General features: G+C 37.0%; 1 protein-coding gene across 1 annotated transcript in view; it reads left to right on the top strand.

The window, feature by feature from the left end:
• nbeab (neurobeachin b) overlaps positions 1-20,004 on the top strand; it is a 179,904-nt gene that overhangs the window by 62,966 nt on the left and 96,934 nt on the right. Inside the window, exons 21-32 of the mRNA XM_037980314.1 lie at positions 1,004-1,196; positions 1,352-2,314; positions 3,231-3,448; positions 3,643-3,796; positions 4,359-4,539; positions 5,380-5,474; positions 6,150-6,257; positions 6,811-6,979; positions 8,557-8,977; positions 15,201-15,370; positions 16,752-16,878; positions 19,042-19,169. Of these exons, the coding sequence (XP_037836242.1) occupies positions 1,004-1,196; positions 1,352-2,314; positions 3,231-3,448; positions 3,643-3,796; positions 4,359-4,539; positions 5,380-5,474; positions 6,150-6,257; positions 6,811-6,979; positions 8,557-8,977; positions 15,201-15,370; positions 16,752-16,878; positions 19,042-19,169 (2,927 nt within the window). The remainder of the gene's footprint in view (positions 1-1,003; positions 1,197-1,351; positions 2,315-3,230; positions 3,449-3,642; positions 3,797-4,358; positions 4,540-5,379; positions 5,475-6,149; positions 6,258-6,810; positions 6,980-8,556; positions 8,978-15,200; positions 15,371-16,751; positions 16,879-19,041; positions 19,170-20,004) is intronic.

Genomic DNA, 20,004 nt, shown 5'->3' with positions numbered 1-20,004 from the left:
TCTAAACAATTCTGTTAATAGAGAAGTCATTATTTACGGAGATGCAGGGGGAACCGTATCTGATGGGGGAACGCGGCTCGACGTAACAGCAGCAACTCGAGCACATTACTGCCCCCTATATGTCAAGAGGACAAATAACACCTTTTCTGTTCAAATTGCCAACTGGCCACAGTGGCGTGTGTGTTGATTAAATTCACCCGCCACTTCAAATATTTACCCGCATTTGGCCAGTGGCGGGTGCTAATTTCCACCCCTGCATGGAACCCTTCCTAACTGGACTTAAATTCCTCATAAAACTAGGGTTTCACTAAAGTACAGACAATACATAACCTTGAATAGTATTTGTACTGATTTACCTTAACTGGAAAGCACTTTGGTAAACTTCAGTTGTTTTGAATGCCCCACACAAATAAACTTGACTTCAACAGTTGTGAAGCTCTGACTGATGCCTCAGAGAACATGGATTTGACAAACTCAGACCAGCTACTAAAAAGTGGGGCAAGGTAGAAATCAAATAAGTCAAATCTATTATTAATCATTTTCTTTTTTTACTCTGTAATTTGTTCACAAAATAATGATAGATGAAAATTCCACTTGTACTGTTTGATCTAAAATCAGGGCACACATGCTCTTTTAGCTGAGAAGCAAAAAACTTTAACTTGGGCACAAAATTCAGTTATATTCAATACATTTAGATACATTTGAGGTTTATCATATTAATTTTACAAAACAATAAACACAAAGAATACCATTTGTCTAGTAACTGTGCATGCAGTGGGAAAAGCTGCTTTATGGAAATTGAGTAATCTACTTTTAATAAAACAATGCATGGTCATCACTGGATTGTATTTTGACAGAGAAATATTTTGAATGAAAGTAAAAGGAAAAAAAGAGCCAAAATTTAGTTTTTAAGAGGACAAACAAAAGATAATAATTCACTCAAAGTTTCTAATGTTTTATCAAGCTTGTTTGAAGCAGACTTTTGATGCCTTGTGTGTTACAGATGTCTGCTACAGTGCTCTGTATGGCAGGACTGGATGTTTTCTCTTGGCTACATCAACCCTAAAAACTCAGAGGAGCAGAAAATCACTGAGATGGTGTACAACATATTTCGTATTCTGCTCTATCATGCCATCAAGTACGAATGGGGAGGATGGCGTGTGTGGGTGGACACTCTCTCCATAGCCCACTCTAAGGTAAGTACTGTACAAAAGAGAGAAACACTGACCTCTGCTGTTGATTGAGACATTTTTAACTGTTCTGTCGAGAATCTTATGACTTCCTCTTCAGTTTGGTTGTGTTATTCTCTTAATTTGTGCCTGTTTATATCACTGACCCTTTTTATTCACAGGTGACATATGAGGCACACAAAGAATATTTGGCTAAGATGTATGAAGAGTACCAGCGTCAGGAAGAAGAGAATATCAAGAAAGGGAAGAAGGGTTTAGTCAGCACAATCTGTGGCTTATCTGCTCAGGCCTCTGGTATCAAAGGTGTGATGGAGATTGGAGAAATGGACGATAACTCCCAAACACCTGAAAGTGAGATAGACTATGAGAGTGCTGACCCACGTAACCTGCTGGCTGAAAGGAAGGGACCTGAAGATGGTGCTATAGATGGGGTCAAGGTTGAAGTCCATGACCTACTGGTGGACATCAAGGCTGAAAAAGTTGAAGCTACAGAGGTTAAGCTAGATGATATTGATATATCCTCTGAAACTTTGGGACTGTCTGAGAATGGACCACTGGTTGAGGTGGATTCTTTGTTGGATAATGTTTATTGTGCTGTTGTGGGAAAGCTTGATGGTAATGTCAGCAGTATGTTGTTACCCAAGGACAGTGTGGATGATCATAGTACTGCCCCTCTCATTACACTGGATGATGACAAGGACGGCATCCCTCACAGCAACAACTTCCTGTTTGGCAAAGTGACAGGTGGTATAGAGGACAAGCTGCTGCCGGATGTCAGTCCAGCTGCGCCACTGGTCCTGCCCAGTGCAGAGCTGCGTGTTCACACTGACCCAAGAGATGATCTTGGCCTTCTGGCTCACATGACAGGCAGGTCCTTGCCCAGCATCCTAGAGAAGGATGAGTTTGACCTTAAGACAGCCCTTGAAGGTATCAGCTCTGTCACTGGGACTGAAAATGAGAACTCCACCAAAATTCCACAAGCCACTGAGGACGCAGCTGCATCTGAAACAGAGCCCTTGTCTGATAAAAGCATAGATGCAACAAGCAATACTCCTGACACTGCAAGATCAGATGAGGGCAAAGACAGGGAAATGAAAAAGATTCAGACTACAGCCACTACACAGGTTGGTCTTAAAACAAGGTATTAAACATTTTACTCTGTATTTATCTTTTTATTTTTTTAAAACATCTGACACACTAAAGACCTGTTGCTATTTTAAGATCTATAAAATAATTGAGGGAAGGTTACTGATTTTATCACAATAAAAAACACCTCAACGCTCTAAGGCAACAGAAAGTGTAACAATGGATAATTATGAAAATTGAAAACTAGCAAGTAAGAGAATAAGTTGAGCAGGAAAGCTAAGGTCATTGTCAAACTGCTGTGGCCTCTCTCTGGTTTTATATTAGCAGACCCATAGAGATCATTTTCTTTGCATATTGTGGATGTAATGGGGACAGGAAGGCCTGATGCACATCAGGCACCATCCCTCTGAGAGTCAGGAAACTGGGTTGCTGGAATAGTTGGCTAAGCCAACAAAAGGGAGACAGAGACAGAGTGTTGTTCTCCAACAACCACCTGGGATTTGTTTATTGCTCCCTTTCTCTGTGCTCCTTTTCAGAGGTCAGGCTCTTTTGCCTAACCTGGGTCACCAATGGCAGGCCAGCGGGAGGCAGTATTTATTTATAACCCTCTCTCTGCAGTTGCATAATTGCTCATGTTGAATTCATTGCTGCTGCTTTTTAAACAGGCTTTTTGCAGTACCTTGCTGACTCATTCATCTCAGTTTTAGAGGTTACATTGAGCATATATTTTTCCGCTCTACCAAGAGGCAAAAATAAGTTATATAACATCTCACTTTAAATTTCAATTTTTCATGCATGGTATATATTATGGCAATAGGAATTAATCCAATTCTGAGTGCGGCATTCGTCAGGGAAGTAGGATTAGTAAATTGTGTCTGTACCTTACAGTTGACAGTAATTGTTTCTGCCTTTATAAACTGCACTTGTTTTAGTGATGAATTGGTCTTCCATCAGAGTATACATGGGCGCCTAGTCTCTCAGATGGAAAAGGACGTACATGTGGACCTTGGCTTTAGAGGAGCACCCATGACAGAGGAACAGCGACGTCAGTTCAGCCCTGGTCCACGTACGACAATGTTCCGCATCCCAGAGTTTAAATGGTCAGCCATGCATCAGAGGCTGCTCACCGACCTGCTGTTTGCACTGGAGAGTGACGTCCACACGTGGAGAAGGTGTGTAAAGTGAGCTACATAAACTTGAAATACAATAAGAGCTACGCATAATGAAGGTAGCAACTCAAAAAATGTTTATTAGTTTTTTCCTTGGCTCAGTGATTGATATGGGAATGAGAATGGGTAGGATTAGCATATGTGGAAAAAAACAGTTGTTCTCATAATAACCCTTTTTTCCTCACCTTTCCCTGCAGCCACTGCACCAAATCTGTCATGGACTTTGTTAATAGTAATGAGAACATAATTTTTGTGCACAACACCATCCATCTCATCTCCCAAATGGTAGACAACATCATTATTGCCTGTGGAGGGATTTTGCCCCTTCTTTCAGCAGCCACCTCTCCTTCTGTAAGTGTATTTTTCTGACTTTAGTAAAAGGAAATATTGCCATCTAGTGGTAGTTTATTTGAACTGCACGTTTCTCTTATACAGCCTTGACAAAAGGACTTTGTTGTTAGGATATGACTTGTGTTTAATGACTGGTGTTACCTCAGTGTGCTCATATTCACTTTGCTCCAGTGAATTCTGGGGACATTAGTTCAGTACTGTTCCATAGGTCTCTTGTTAACTCTGTTTACCGTTCATGTTTTCTTTGGTCAATTTAGAATGAAAAATTGTAAAAGTCTAATAGTCTAGAATTTCATGTTAATTTTTTTTGTTTGTTTGTGTTTTGTTTGTGCATGACTAAACTGCCAAGCTTTGTATTTCTGTCTTTGAACGTTTACCCCTGACAGCAACAATAAGGGACTGTCCTGCATCCTTTTTCCTGATGTGCTACAGTTTTTAGTCTTAACTTTTGTGACCCTTATTTGCATGTTTTAGTTAATAATGGTTCAATCACAGCTAAAGATGAATGCTTTAGATGGGACTTTTTTTAATTTATACTTTTATTTTGTGTTACTTACGCAAGTCTGAGTTGGAGAACATTGAGGCAACACAGGGCATGTCCTCAGAGACTGCCATCACCTTCCTGTCTCGTCTCATGGTTATGGTAGATGTCTTGGTCTTCTCGAGTTCCCTCAACTTCAGTGAGATTGAGGCCGAGAACAACATGTCCTCTGGCGGCCTGATGCGCCAGTGCCTCAGACTGGGTAAGATCTGTTTGTGTGACTGTTTGTTGCTGTTGATGCGAATGTTAGTCCAGAGAGGTAGTGAAGAATTACAGTATCATTATTTGGTGTTTGTACATTGGAAATTGAATGAGCTTGTAAATGCCTCAATAGTATTCATCGCACACAATCTAATAAGTCCTCTAAGCTCTGAAAGTCCTCTGTTTGATCAGCAGAGCTAATTAATTTAGGAATCCTCTGGTAATTGTGTAATAAATTGTAGAATGCAAAGGGTTTCACTGCAGTTTTTGTTTTTGAATTCACAATTAGAAGAGAGACTGATTTGCAGGGCTCTTTGCAAATGTCTCTTTTAGACTCTAAGCTTTTCTTTGCCCAATATCTGTGTTTTCTAGTTAAAATAATTTCCTCAATTTGGACAAATATAAATGTCTAAATTCAGAATTATTTCATTCTAAATTGAGCTGTTTTGTAGAAATATTTTAAACATAAGGAGTCAAAGAAAATGTTTATTTTTCATGTCAGTACATTTTTGTCCAGATCTGTTTGTGCCTGTGGGTTTGTGTGTTCATAAGCTCATGTTTGTTTGACTGTTGATTCCAAGTTGGGGACTCAGAGATGGGAAATAGCCTTCAGACTTCAGTGTCCTGGTTGCGAACATAGTTTCTCATCACAGCTTCAGTGTGAAATTGGTCTGGCTGTTGATTTTTTCCTGCAGCTCTCCTTCCTGTTGGCCTGGAACAAATAGTCATCAGATAAAACTGATTAGGCTTAAAGAGGTCATGCATGTTATCAACATTTAATTTCCATTTGATTCTAAAAGGAGTCTATTTGTGTGCTCTGTGTGTGGTTCTTTGTGTACAGTGTGTTGTGTGGCTGTAAGGAGCTGTCTGGAGTGCAGGCAGAGACACATCAACAGAACTCAGGAAATCCTGCAAAATACTGTGACTTTGAACAAGGTAGGATTAGATGTCATATCACATTTCATATTTCTAAGCTCTGAGGTCTGAGCTCGTATTATTGTCCATCGTCATGAAGGACAGGTGATCATGTAATTGTGTGTGTGTGTTAATTTGTATGTCTGTTATCAATATATCTCATGAAGTCTGATCAGATTTTATTGAAACTTATAAGGTAATCATTGAATGTAAATCTACAACTGATTATCTTTTGGAGTCAACCCTATTCAAGATGGCCACCACAGCTAATGAACTTTAACAAACACAAAAATGACTATAACTTGGTCAGTTTTACAGATGCTGAGCTCAGATGTGGTTAGGCAGTTGCTGAGATTCATCCCAAACACATTCTGAGTGCTAACTGATTGTGCAAGATCTTTGTTTTTCAACTTTGACATACAAGGTGGCAGATGGCATCCAAATTCAAGGATCGCATTAAAAATGTTGTCATTACTGTAAGACCACTTTGCCTCATGTTCACGATGTGATTTAAATAGTGTCTAAAAATCAAGTTTCTTATTTAAATTCTTTTTTAGCCCATTCTATGATCTTAAATTGGTTTTAACTTCTTGATTTTTTTTTAGCATTTTGTCTTATCTATCTTATTTTACATTTTAAAATTTAAGGGGATTTCTGTAGCTCTATATGAAGCATCTGCTGAAATTTCTGTTTTAGACAACCATGGAGACCGTCCCTACCAACCTGTCTCCGATCAAGGACCCTGATCACCTCCTGCAGGATGTGGACATAAATCGACTCCGAGCTGTAGTTTTTCGTGATGTGGTAAGCCAGGTTTAAATGTTTTTACAAAACAAGCATGCATTTTGTCACAAAGGCAGGCAATGAGGATGAAAACTGCATTTGTAATTGTGGCACACAAGTGTCTAATTCAGAACCCTTCAGTTTACAAGTGACACAACAAATAAACACCCCAACTTTTTGAGCCAATCATCTGATAGTTTCTAGATATAAATGGAATGATCTTCTTGCATGCTTTTTGTTTTGACTGAGGTCTTAAAACTGACATGCTAGCATGATTTTATTTGATTATGACCCCAAAATAAATTGGTGTGAATGAGATTAGTTATTAATGTCCTGAAGTTCTGATTTTGAATATTTAACTTCTGTCACCAAACACGTTTTACACTTTATGATTTTTAAAATCTGTATGTCAATGCCAAGAATAGTTTTGGAAATGTGACATATTTTAAGTAGTATGGCTTTCTTTTAATGATGTGCATGTAGTAAACAAGCTGTGAGACAACAATTTGGGCTTTGATTTGTGAGAAATGAACATGTTTTGAATAGAAAAATGTTTTGTGATTTCCCTTCACAGGATGACAGCAAACAAGCCCAGTTCTTGGCTTTAGCTGTAGTGTACTTCATCTCTGTCCTCATGGTCTCAAAATACCGTGACATCCTTGAGCCTCAGTGTGAGACTGCCAAGATAAGCAGCCAATCAGGCCACAGCATATGTCAGGAGATCAACTCACTTTCCAGCAAAGGTGCCATACCCTTCCTTTTGCTGTATTCTTTTTTTTTCCACCTATGTTCCATTTGATGTGACTGTGTCTTATAAACACACATATAAAAGGTTTCTACAGTCTCTTCTCTTACTTTGTTGCCATTTTGTAGGAGCTGAGAGCTCATTCTGTAAAGCAACAGGGATATCCTGCCTGTGCTCCTTCAGCTCGCCTATGATTTATTCATGAGCTCTGCTAATTGCACCACACAGAATTAAATGTAGAAGCAAATAGGCTGGTGCTGGAGATGGCAGTTATGAACTTGAATAGGCATCAACATTCACTCTGAAATAAAAGGTAGAAAGTGCCTCAAGTCGTAAATCATACATTAAGGCACATGAAAGGAAATCATTGGCTGCCTACAAAGGTTTAACACAATATCTGGTGCAGTGCCAATTGCTTTTGTGAAATGTACAAGTGAGCTTACTTTATCAACTTACATTCAGATAAAAGCTGGAGTGAATAAAAGAAAATGGAGGGAAGAGGAGAGGGGCCAAAAGGAATATGTAAGTGTAATTTAAAGAGCTGAGACCACGCAAAGAATAAAGAAAGAAGATGAGCACTGAGAAGTTGAGAGATGAGAACGCTGTGGGTTTTTGGGGCAGTGGAGCCAAGCTTGCTATTTTCAGCCCCATCTGTCAGTGCCCATTAGGCAAGCAATCCACCAGAGGAGAATGGGATCATAGAGGTTGCTGGGAGGAGAGAGGCACACTGCCGCCTTCATAAATTTTACCAGAAAATAGGGGAATTTTCCAGACGGCATGTGGCAGACGATTGTCTGATGAACCAGGAAGCCAGACGACTTGCAGGCTAAATCAGGCCCTGCTGACCACGTTTGGGGGCATGTGATGAATATTAATATGGCTGCCCTTGCATCTTTATAAGCATGGGTCAGGATGAACTAGTATCTCACTGGAAAAGCACTTCTGCAGCTCTCTGAAATACTCAAAACTGAATAGGAGAGCAAGCCTTACTTTCTTTATGTAAGAGCTAGTTTTAAACTTTTTTTCAGTAAAAGCATGTTAAATGTTGTTTATTAGCTCCCCAGTTAGATCATACACACAGATAATGATGTTCCAGAATACAAGAGCAGCACATCTTAAACTTATTTAACTGCTTCTCTGTCAAAGCAGTTGAATAAATAAGACTGTAGGCAGAAAAAAAAAGCTAAAGAAAAGAATTCATGTTTTATTAACACGAGGGGGAGAATAACAGAGCTAATCTCACTGGAGAATCAGAGCTTCTGGAGAGGGATCTGAGAATATGCCTTGGCATGTGGCGCTTTCTCTACACATGCTATATTTACTCTTTGGCTTGGAATGTAAATCTATCTCAGACACAAGTTTTATTCCTTAATGTTAGTTTGAATTTGTGTTTCTGAATGTACTTTTTTTTCAGAAAATACTGTTCGGTTGTTGTTTGTTCGCAGTTAATTGTACAAGTTAACTGTAAAAGTAAACAAAAAAAAAAGATAAGTGTGTCCAAACATTTGGCAGGTGTTTATCTAATAATATCTAAACAGGTCTCTGCCTGACACACCCTCATTTGTGTTTCTTCAGCAGAAACATCACCGACATTTCCAAGCATGCCATCAGAAGCCATTCATTTGGAAAGTTCTCTGCCCCACACAGACTCAGGAATTGGAGATGAGCAGGTAGCCAGGATCCTTAATGGATCTGACCTGGATCACAGAGTGGGAGTACCTGGCATCGTGAGCGAGCTCATATCCACGCTGTCCTCAGAGGTGAGGAGGTCCCGGGAGAGCCTGTCTGAATCTCCTGATGTGGAAATGCTCAAACTACCCTCCTCCATCATCAGCATCAATCAGTCTAACAAGGGCATCAATGTCAAGGAGATTTTGAAAAGCCTGGTAGCAGCCCCGTTGGAGGGAGTTGAGGCTAGACTGGAGCCCGTGTCCTTCTCTGACTCTGTAGCCAAGGCCCAGGCTGTGCTGCCGGTGCAGTTTCACTCTTTTGACAGGTGAGGAGCTGTCAGTAGTTAGTAATCTGCAACCCATGGATCTGTAATGCAACTTTAGTTTGTGTCAAAGTTTTCTTTTGCATTTTGGATGTATTGATTCATTTTTATTGCCCACTGCTGAAGGCAAAGCAAAAATAGTGTTTTTGATTATGTCTGTGTGTGGGTTTGTCTGTAGCATTAGCAAAATGTCCCATGAAAGCCTGGATGGATTTTAAAGAAACTTTCAGAGAGTAATCATTAAATGGACAACAACAAATAATTACCATACAGATCCAGCTCCATACAAGATGGCTGCCACAACTAAGCAACATTAGCAGACACAAAAATGTGTATAACATACAGTATATTTAGCTTATTTTGGTGTGGTCGCAGCTGAGAGTCATCCTGAGTGCTAGATGTCATGCTAGATCTTACAATAACAATTTAAACTTTTAACCAAAACTGCCATTGCATTTCTTTCAGCGTAAGACAATTTTAGTTTAAAACTCTGGCATGAAAGGCAGCAAACAATCATCATCCCTTCAAGAAATGCTATTCCTTTCATTTTACAATTATTTCAAGCACTGTTTTATAGTTACATACTTGTCATTAAAATTAGTTAATGTGATGCACTTTCTTCTGTTGTAAAATCCATAATCTTAATTTTTTAGTTGAATTTATATATATATATATATATATATATATATATATATGTATATATATGTATGTATGTATGTATTTCATTTTTGTTTTACATTCATAATAATTGATCAAGTTATTGAAATGTAAAACTGGCTTTTCATATAAACAAAGAAATTCTAAAGTTATTTTCATACATTTAAATTAAGTTCATTGTTATCTGAGCTTCTGTTCGAGGATAGCAAGCAAACATTAAAAAAAAGTGTAACTGTGCATGAGCCTTGGTGTGTGCAACCTCTCAAGTGACCATAGACTGGAGATGTTAATCCTTTATATTTACCTCAGTCACGCAGTACACCCGCAATGGGTTTTAGGTAGACTGGAACACATTATTTATACCAGCCCACTTGTATTGCACACTTTCCCTTCAGAAAGACATTTCTTTGTTTGAAAAGTCTCTGAAGCACTGTCGTGCTGCAGTAGTTTATTTACATTCCTGGATTAGTTGAAACCACACAGTAATCTATCTGGATTTAGGTGTTTACAAACCTGCTGCTGCAGGAATTTTCAGCTTGAGCTCCTTGTGATCCCTAATTTTAAAGGCTGAAAAAGTTTGGTTTTTCATAGTTTGAGCTGCATTAGCATGCAAAACACTTAATGACTGATTATCACCCACTGACAAAGATGAAAGGGCAGTAATATTTTTGTCCATGTCTGTGTATGTGTGTATTTTCTTTTTGTATCAAAAGCAAAATATCTCATAAACCGCCACATGGATTTTGATAAAACTTTCAAAAAGTAATCAATGGGTTGATATGTACAACTGATTCACTTTTTAAATCAACCCAACTGAAGCCAGCCACCACAGTTAAGCCACTTTAGCAAACCCAAAAATGGCTATAACTCAACTAAGTTTGCAGATATTAAGCTTAAATTTAATGTGGTAGTACCTGAGAGTCATCCCCAACACATACCCTTAGCGCTAACTATTTGAGCAAGATTGGTTTTATTTAATTTTGCTTTTGATTGCTAGAGTCAACTCTGTTAGCAAAATATCTCATGAACCATTGGATACATTTCAACAAAACTCAAGTTTTTGGCTGTGGCTGCCAGAGTTAATTGACATCAGCCAAAGCATAAATGGCTATAATTCTGTCAATTTTACAGATATTGAGCTAAAACTTTGCTAAAATGGGTGTGGTAGTAGCTGACAGTGATTCACAATATATGTATTCCAACAGATAATGTGTGATATCACAATATTGCATGAGATTCTGCATAATGTTAATTTCAAGATTTCATCAAAATGGCTGTAACATAAAATGATCTTAGCCTGAAACTCTGGTATTGGAGGTAATAGGCAATATGCATTCCTTTAAGGAGTTTTAGATTTGTAACATCAATTTAACTTGAATCCCTGTAAGAAAAGGTAGAAAAGACATATTACGAAGTCAAGAGCAACAATGGGGTTGTTTTTTTGCTTTAATGCATTCTGTTGCTACATTGGTCTGAGGTGAGCCTGATGAACGGGGGAAAAGATGGAGGAGTGTGTGGAGAAAGGACAGCTGACAGGGTAGGGGTCTCCTGGGTGTTCATGACAGATTGAACAGAAGTGGCCAAGCACCACACCATAGCCGGCCATCATCCTCACTGCTCACATCCATAATGGGAACTGGCAGCCTGAAATGAATCGCCACAGCAAAGAGTATTATTTTTGAAATGCTTTCACACAAAGCCTCCAGATCACATTTACAACTTTGTCTCATGCTTTTCATGTCATTCCCCCTCCTGCCTCTATTTGCTGTGTCTAATTGTTCACCACCTGCCTGCAAAATGAGCTGCCAGCCATGGAAAGGCCTTTCATTTGTCTGTCAGGGCAAAAATAGATTGGGAGTGACAACATCAAAAAAGAAAAAAGAAAAAAAGAAGCCTTAATGTGGCATGCGCAGGGGCAGTCTGTCATAGAGAACAGGTTTAAACTGCACAATATCCAGGCTTTTATTTGACCAGTGGGATTACAGTAAAAAAAAATACCTCAATAATCCTCAACTTTCCACTCTTTTCTCTCCCAACTCTCCAAATTACAGATATTGTTTGTCTTTAGTTTCCAGATGATGGAGAGCATTGATAACTGTTATTAGATTTGGGTGTGGAACATAGGCACAGAATATTTCTTTTATCACTCTCACTGTTTCTGAATAAAGCACTATTGGATTAGAATCTTATTTAGAATTTATAAAGGAAACATTTCTTTGGTTATACTTTTCGCCGAAGTTATCTCCCATCGCCACAGACCTCATTAATATTCATCCTAAGATTAATCCTTGCTTTATTCTCTGCAGCTCAATTAAGACAATCCTATTAATAAAATATGCACTAGATAATCTATACATGATTCATGAGCACTTGACTAATGAATAATTCATGGAGAGAGGTCTATGTTTTATCAACATCCTGTAGTTCTAATGTACTGTCTCAGGCTTGCCAAAGAAGGGGCCAGCTTCCGCTGGAACATACGAGTAAAAGATATGTTTGGAGAACAAGAATAAATTCACACTCAGTTCCTGCAATCAAAACATGCTGCTTATGTTCTGAAATGTGTCAGTGCAATTTCACAGGCGATGACTGTACACAGCTCCACTAAATAAATGATGCTCGTCATCAGTGTTCTTCAGAGCACAGCTGATATTAATATTTTAGTAAGGTTTCAAGTGATTCTTTGCTCCATTTTTCCTCCTTCATGTGATTTTGCTGATTTTCATCTTGTTAGCAAAATATCTTATGAACCTCTAGACAAATGTTAAAATATGCAGAAAGTAATCACTGCATGAACATCTCCAACTAATTACCTTTTTGAGACAACCCAATTCAAAATGGCTGCCACAGCCAACGGTCTTAAAAAATGAACAAAACAGCAGAATTGGCTATAACTTTGTTGATTTTACAGATGTTATCTTGAAATTTGTCAAAAACTCAGAAAGGTAGTGGGTGATGCAGTTTTTCAAAACATGTTCAAGTTTTGTTACAACTATTTTTGATTTTTACACGTTTTACAGTTGACCACTGTTTGATTTATCTACAGAGTAAAACTTCCTCTTTTGCTTTTGCTAAATTAAATGCAACTTTGACTATTTTAATCAAATCAAATCAGATGCACAGTCAGATTAATTGCAAAGCAACTGCAAATCCAAGGTTTGTTTCCTGCAGCGTGTTCCTGTCATGTGATCTGCAGGACGGACTGTAGACATAAAACAGCAACAAAAAAACGACAAAAAAATCTGTGTTGTTTTGTGAAGGCAGGATATCTGGGGATTTGCTGCAGATGACAACAGGCTTAGCTTGTGACAGTGCACAGGCCTGGCCTTTGTCACCCGGAGTAACTGCAGGAGACTGAGCGAGACATTATCTGGCACCTTCACAAACTCAAAGGCCAGCTGCAGACCCGATAAGGAAAAGCTTTTCTTCTCCTCTCTGTCCGGGAGCTCTCACAGGGCCAAGCTCGAAGCATCGTTTTTAAATCCTCGTCCAATCAGACCACATGTGAACGACGGTCTGTTGAGTTTGTGGTGTGTCTGTACTTTCCTGCACACAAGGTCACGCGTACATTTTTCAGCTCCAGCTTCTACAAGATTTTTTTTCTTTACATATTTAAATATTGAACTGCATCATGTAATGTTCTGTGAGGTTGCTTCTATAAATAAAAGAAAAACATAAAAGAAAACGTGTTATTTAGACGGCCGCTCTTTTTTAAAGTCTATAGATGGTGGTTAATGATTAGTCACCCTTGAAAAATTAAAAAAGTAGTATTTTATTGAAATTTAATTTATTTTAAATCTGTTGTGTCAGAGTGAAGAGAAGTTGGCCTCTCATATAAAATGCATAACTTTAAAGCCAACACATTTCTTTTGCATTTTATTAAGAATATAGGTTTTAAAAGACTTGGGAAGTGGAGAAAACAAAAAACTAAAACTAAATGTTTATGAGGGCCATGAAAAATTCAGTTGTCATTATCAACAATATAATATTATGGCTTTCACTTTTAAAGGCATTCATTTTAAACTTTTTAATTAAATATTGTTTAAAAAGCCAATTTCTTTTGTTTTTGCGGTTTTAAAGATAGTGTTGTTATCAACTCCATTCTATCAGTTCACATGACTTATGTTCATTTGGAAACTTTTGGAGCTGATTTTTAAAAGTCAATGAAGTTCATAAAGTGTAGATCTAAAAAAGAACTGTGCTTTATTTCACCACTCGGATTGGCTAAACCATCCTGAAGGATTTTTGTAAAAAACAAACAAACAAAAATTATTCTTTTATCAGTCAAATAAACAGGTTTTTTAAGTTTTTATTTTAGACCTATCCAGATTGTCACTTTTTTCTTCTATTGCAAACTGACAAAATGGCTGTTTATAAAATGCCAGTTTTTCGTGGAAAATATTTCTAATGCTATTGGAAAAAAGTTGAAGAGTCAAACCTTAAAGTGTTTTTCTGTTTGAATCACTTCACCTTTTCTGTTTATTGTTTAAAAGAAGAAAAGCTTAATTCTTGGCAAACTGAGAACTCAAATTTTATTTCACTATATTTCCAAAAAATAAAAAAATAGGACACAGTTTTAGCTAAAAAAAATTAAAAGAAAGAAAAAAAGTGCTATTATAAAGAATAGATTATTTTTGAATTTCGTTGGACAGATGATCATCTCTGATTTTTAAAATGTAAATGCTGTCAAAACTAGATGCTGTTATTTTTGCTTGTGTAAAGGAAATACTTGATCAAAGTCTTGAGTCTGATGTTTTGCCAATTTAGAATTTGTGTTGGTAACAAGTTATTCCTGCCGACCATTGATTTAGCTCTGAGTTCTGAGAGCAGCAGAGAAGAACAGGGAAAGGGTAGCAGCTCAAACATGGGTCCATGCATGTATTTATTTAAGTCTCTTGTGCATGTGTGTCTGCTTAACACCAAAAGATTGGGTTACAAGTCAGGATGTTTGTTTTATAGACCCTACAAACGAGAAAATATTGTTTTTTAGGTTTATTGGCTTATTTATCAAATGTTAGTCAAAAGCCCCCCNTAAAAGTCCCAAACATTTAAAATCTTAACACAAAAAAGTGCTAAGAATTATTACTATAATGAGAAAGCTCATTATTACATTGTTTATAAAATGATATTTTTTTCTGTTGTGGGGATATTTCAGAAGGCACAAATAATTAATTGTTAAAGTGGTGTTAGAAGCTGTCTTTAACAAGCGTAAGCTGTTTTAGGACAACTAGTAAAGTCTTTAAAATAACCCCCCCCCCCAAAAAAGGTGTCTTTCACCCACACTTCTTGTTAAGCATCTATTTTTATTATGTTTACACCATCAAACATTTGAGGGAGGGGGAAAAAAAAGTAAAATTTTTAAAGTTTGAGTCTATGATTAAGGCCTGTTCGCTGCAGCACATTGACTCATCACAGGTTTTATGGCTTATTCCTTTAATTAGTGAGCAGGTTTAACACTTGTAAAAACAAAACAAAAAAGTTATATATTTTTTAAGTGTTTTAATATTTGTTTCTCCACACATGCTTTTTTCATTGCATATGGTGATTATTGTCCGTTGGTTTTCTGTAGGAGTGTGGTGGTACCGGTGAAGAAAACCTCTCCTGGTAGTTTACCGGTTATCCCACAGGGAACCAGCAGCAGCAGCAGCAGCAGCACCTCCCCGGGGCTTACAGCCAGCAGCACCCCCAACATCTTTGCTGCTGCTTCTGCAACCCCCAAAAGCATGATCAACACAACTGGTGGGTCTAAAAAAATAATGACTTTTTATTAATTGATTTAGCTTTTTTAGCACACTTTAAAAAAACTCTTTGGTTTTTTATTTATTTATTTATTTTTATTGATGCCAGTGAAAAACAAAAACAAAACTTTTTTTTTTTCTGTATTTAGGATAATGTAGTTTGTATGTCCTTGTTAAAACCACTAGATGGCTCTCTTTACTCTGTTTCTCATCAGCATCGACTGCACATCCAGCTGAAAAAAACTGTCCTACAAACACAGCTATTATTCCTCTTGCCCCAGTTAGAGTCTGTGAGAAATTAGCTGTAAAACAGGTACTTTACAATTGTGAGAATAAATTTGCCCTCATATAGCTTTCATTTGAAGCGTGCATTCCTTCCTGATTGCCTTTACTCTCCCTGTGTTTTCCTGCCGCTCCTCCTGGGCCTCTGCTATGTTGAGCCCATTTCATCTCTGGTTTCATAAAGTCTGGGTGTCTGAAAGGACCCGCTTTACATCAAAAAAATATTAGAAGTGCTAACATGCTTTTTAATAGGATCTTTATTAAAAAAAAAAAAAAAAAAAAAAATTGCTCTCTCCTTTCTGAGCTCCTGTATAAGAATGTGAGAAATGTATCAGAGAAAATGTGCTTTAAGCTGAAACCACAGGCTCTCACCCAAACCCCATGATTTCACTCTGACTGGTTTTACTCTCTCACAGGATGGTCAGAATAGTTTCTGTAACTTCATTATGCACTGCCTTTAAAAATGTAACTTCTCACCTTTAAATGACTCTTGTCCCAGTTTCCTAATTTTTGCTTAGATACCAAAATGTAAGCAAAAAAAAAAAAAAATACTGATCAAGATTTTTATTTTCTACCGTTAGCTGGGAATAATTGTTTTGTTGCTGCACACTTAAACGGTTAATCCCAGTGGGTGAACACATGTAGTATAAGATAAGATAGCAGTTTATTGATCCCCAGCAGGATAGATTTACATGTTACAGCAGAACGATTACACGGACAAGGAAAAATAAACCAAAAAGACATTAAAGATAAATACAATATCATCTGTATATACAGTATATTAAATGAAAGCATAAAATACATGAATTAAGTTAAAATTAGTGCTGAAGGTTATCTTACAATATCCTTTTTTAACCTTTGTTTTGTGACTTTTCACAATTTGATAGCCTTTAAATGTGACTTTATTAAATCTCCATGTATAATGGAGTACATCATTAGATGAATTTTTTTTACAGTATATGTGTACCATTATTAAAATATTTAAAATGGTACCTTTTAAAAGTTAACATTTTATAAACTTATTAGAGATGGTTTAAAATGAGTATGTGAAGAAATGTTTTTGCCCTTCATAAATTTTGCATGCTTTTGATGCTCTGCAGGAGCCACTGAGGCAGCCTCCACTTCCACATCATCTTCCTCCAGTTTTGTAAATGGAGCTACGAGTAAAAACCTTCCAGCCGTGCAAACTGTGGCCCCCATGCCTGAGGACACAGTTGAAAATATGAGGTAAAACAAAACTGTACAATCTAATGTATGTTCTGTTACTGAACTTAGTTCAAATGTGGTACTGATATACGAGAAAATCTACTCACAGGCAAATATTTAGACAAATGTATTAATTCGGTGTTTTGTTTAAATTTTAATATTAAATTTACTGATCTGTTTTACGTTATTGGATGGAAGTGGCATCAACAATCACATCATTTATTTATCTATAAATCACCATTGCAAAATGTATTAAAAAAAGAAATTTCTTATATAAATGTTGTGTCCAAATTACTTTTTATATGCATGTGTGTAAATCTGTGTTTACCTGGTTGTGACCTTGTCTCATCTTCCAGACTTGCTCTAATAGTTTGTGGCAGACATTCAAAGATCTACTCCCTCACTGCCTGCTGAGAGCCTATGTTTTTCTCCAGAGTCTCTGTCTCTTCATCTCTTTGCCTGAGTGTGTTGTGCTGGAGGAATAAAGATTTGGTTGCCATGGAAGCAGTAACTGACATTACTTAGAGAAACTCTGAACTCAATGATGTTTTTGTCTGGCTGCAGAGCTTTGCTAAAAGCTAACTTGTGTTTTAGATGAAAAGAAAACATCCCAGTTGAAGCACTTGCTCAACTTAACTAACTAAATAAATAAATATGAGTGTATTGAGTTGTTTTATTGTCTCCTGCAACTGAAAGGTGAAGGCTGGCAATGTTTTTGCCTGTGTTTGTGTGTCTACCTGTTACTAATATATCTGATGAACCACTGGATGAAATGTAATGAAACCTACAGAAAGTAATTACCTAATAAACCTCTACAACTGATTAACTTTTGGAGCCAATGCAATCAGTAAGTTTTACTGATATTGTGCTAAAATTTGGTTTGGTAGTAGTTGAGAGTCATTCACAACACATTCTCCAAGTGCTACTCATTGTATGAGACCTTTGCTTACAACTTCAGCATTAACTGTTAAAGTTGACCCTGCCTGTCTATCTACATCCTTGAAGACAGATTTTAACAAAACGCTCAAAGAAATAATTTGATGTTCATCTACAATTGATTCAATTTTGAATTCAATCCAGTTCAAGATGATTGCTATAACTAGCCAATACAGAAATGTCTATAATTCCATTTTACAGATTTTCAGCTGAAATTTGATGTCCTGGTAGCTGAGATTCATTCACAGTGATGTCTCATAAGATTACCCATAACATTATTTTCAAGCTTTGACCAAAACGACTACAACTCCATAATTTTGCAACACAAGATGACTTGAGTCTTGAACTAGTAAGCGATATGTCATGCTAGACCTTTATATGAAGGATATTTGTTCATGAGGTTCCTTTGAACTTATTGTGCGTTTTGTAAAAGAAATTATCAGTCACATACTGACAGACCGAGACTTCTTGAGTTCAAAATCTTTAGTTTTCTGACAGGATTACAAGCAGCCTCTAGAAATACAGACTCCATGTCTTTGGCAAGGACATTTATTCACTTAAGCTTCCTCCTTGCTACCCTGGTTTTCCTAGGTCATGTTTTCCCAAGTTGATCTAAGGCAGATTACTCAACACATGAATACAAACCTTAACCTAAGCCTTCCTGCCGTCTTTGTTTCTTTCTATCCTGTTGTTTTCTGCCCATCCTAGCAAGGGAAAAGAGCCACAGCTCTCCAAGTTGCCATTTTTATGTGCAAGTATAGACAGAGATATGTCCCAGCATGAATTTTATCTTTTTTTGTATTCAGTCTCAGTTGAGTGAGTGCAGAACTCCAGGTCACAGAATTGCCGAGGTGCTTAGATAATGTCAGGCAGAGGCATGCCGTGATTGTGTAGAAAATACAGAACTTACCCTGCAGTTGTTGGCTTACTGTAATTTCACTTGGGATCCATTAAAACATTCAAACAGCTGGTTAGATGTGTTTTGCAAAACTCTTCTTATTGACATCTCTTGTGTTGGAAACTGCAGTCATGTTATCTGACTGTGTTTGCGTCCTCTGAAATGTGTGAATTACCTTCAAGCCAAAAGTCTAATTGTCTGTGGACCAACTGCTTTCAGATGTATGCACTTGCTTAATTGTTGATTTTACTTGGCCTAACCCTATAATTTTATCTTCCAATCATTTCTTTTTTACTTTTTTTGTGTGTGTATTTTTGTGACTTCTGTTTTGATGTGTTTTTGTTTGACAGCATTACCACAAAACTAGAACGGGCCTTGGAGAAAGTGGCACCCTTACTGCGAGAGATCTTTGTGGATTTTGCACCTTTTCTGTCACGAACCCTGCTGGGCAGCCATGGACAAGAGTTGCTTATAGAAGGTATAGATTTCATTTGGTGTACTTTATTCTCAGTGCTATGCTCTGTCCTGTCCCCATCAAACAACGCCTGTACAGTTTGTACTACACTGACTCCCCTCTGATAAATGCAGACCCAGCAGGAGGTGTGGACAAGAAAAGCATGATTTTGAACAGAAGCTTGAGAGTCCGTTAGTATTTGATTAACTCTGCTTTTCCTTTCATTCATTGCTTGTCAGATTTTTTTGCATTTTTTGTTTTTAATAATTCATTTCACATATTGAATATTTTAGTATATATTTTTAAACAACTGTTTTAAGATCACAACAAATGTCATAAGAAAAATGTTAAAAAATTTGGTGGCCTTTGTTTCTTTCAAGTGTTTGCATTCAATATTTTAATGTTACTAAATGTCATTTTAATGCGCAAAAGGTTTTTTTTTATCTTGCTATTTTGCTGTTATTTAGAATTGAGCATATGAGAAATAAGCCTGATGTTAACGAAATATAGTTCTTTTTACACTAAAATAACATTTTAAAGTGGGTTTTTTTTTTCAGTATTTTTGCTTGTAAAAATAGAAAAGTGAAAACAAGTATCAATAGTTACAGAAACCGTGTTGAATGTTTGAAGAAAACCTCTGGAATAATAAAATGTTGGCTAGTAAAAAAATCAAGTGAATGTGCTCTAACTAAAATATGGAATTTCAGCCACAGATTGGATACATACAGGTGCTGGTCATAAAATTAGAATATCATGAAAAAGTAGATTGATTTCAGTAATTCCATTTAAAAAGTGAAACTTGTATATTATATTCATACATTACATACAAACTCATATATTTCAAATGTTTATTTCGTTT

Source organism: Kryptolebias marmoratus, linkage group LG2, assembly GCF_001649575.2.
Source record: "Kryptolebias marmoratus isolate JLee-2015 linkage group LG2, ASM164957v2, whole genome shotgun sequence".
Lineage (NCBI taxonomy): Eukaryota > Metazoa > Chordata > Actinopteri > Cyprinodontiformes > Rivulidae > Kryptolebias > Kryptolebias marmoratus.
Note: the sequence above shows the minus strand (reverse complement) of the source record. Positions and strands in the feature narration are given on the sequence as shown.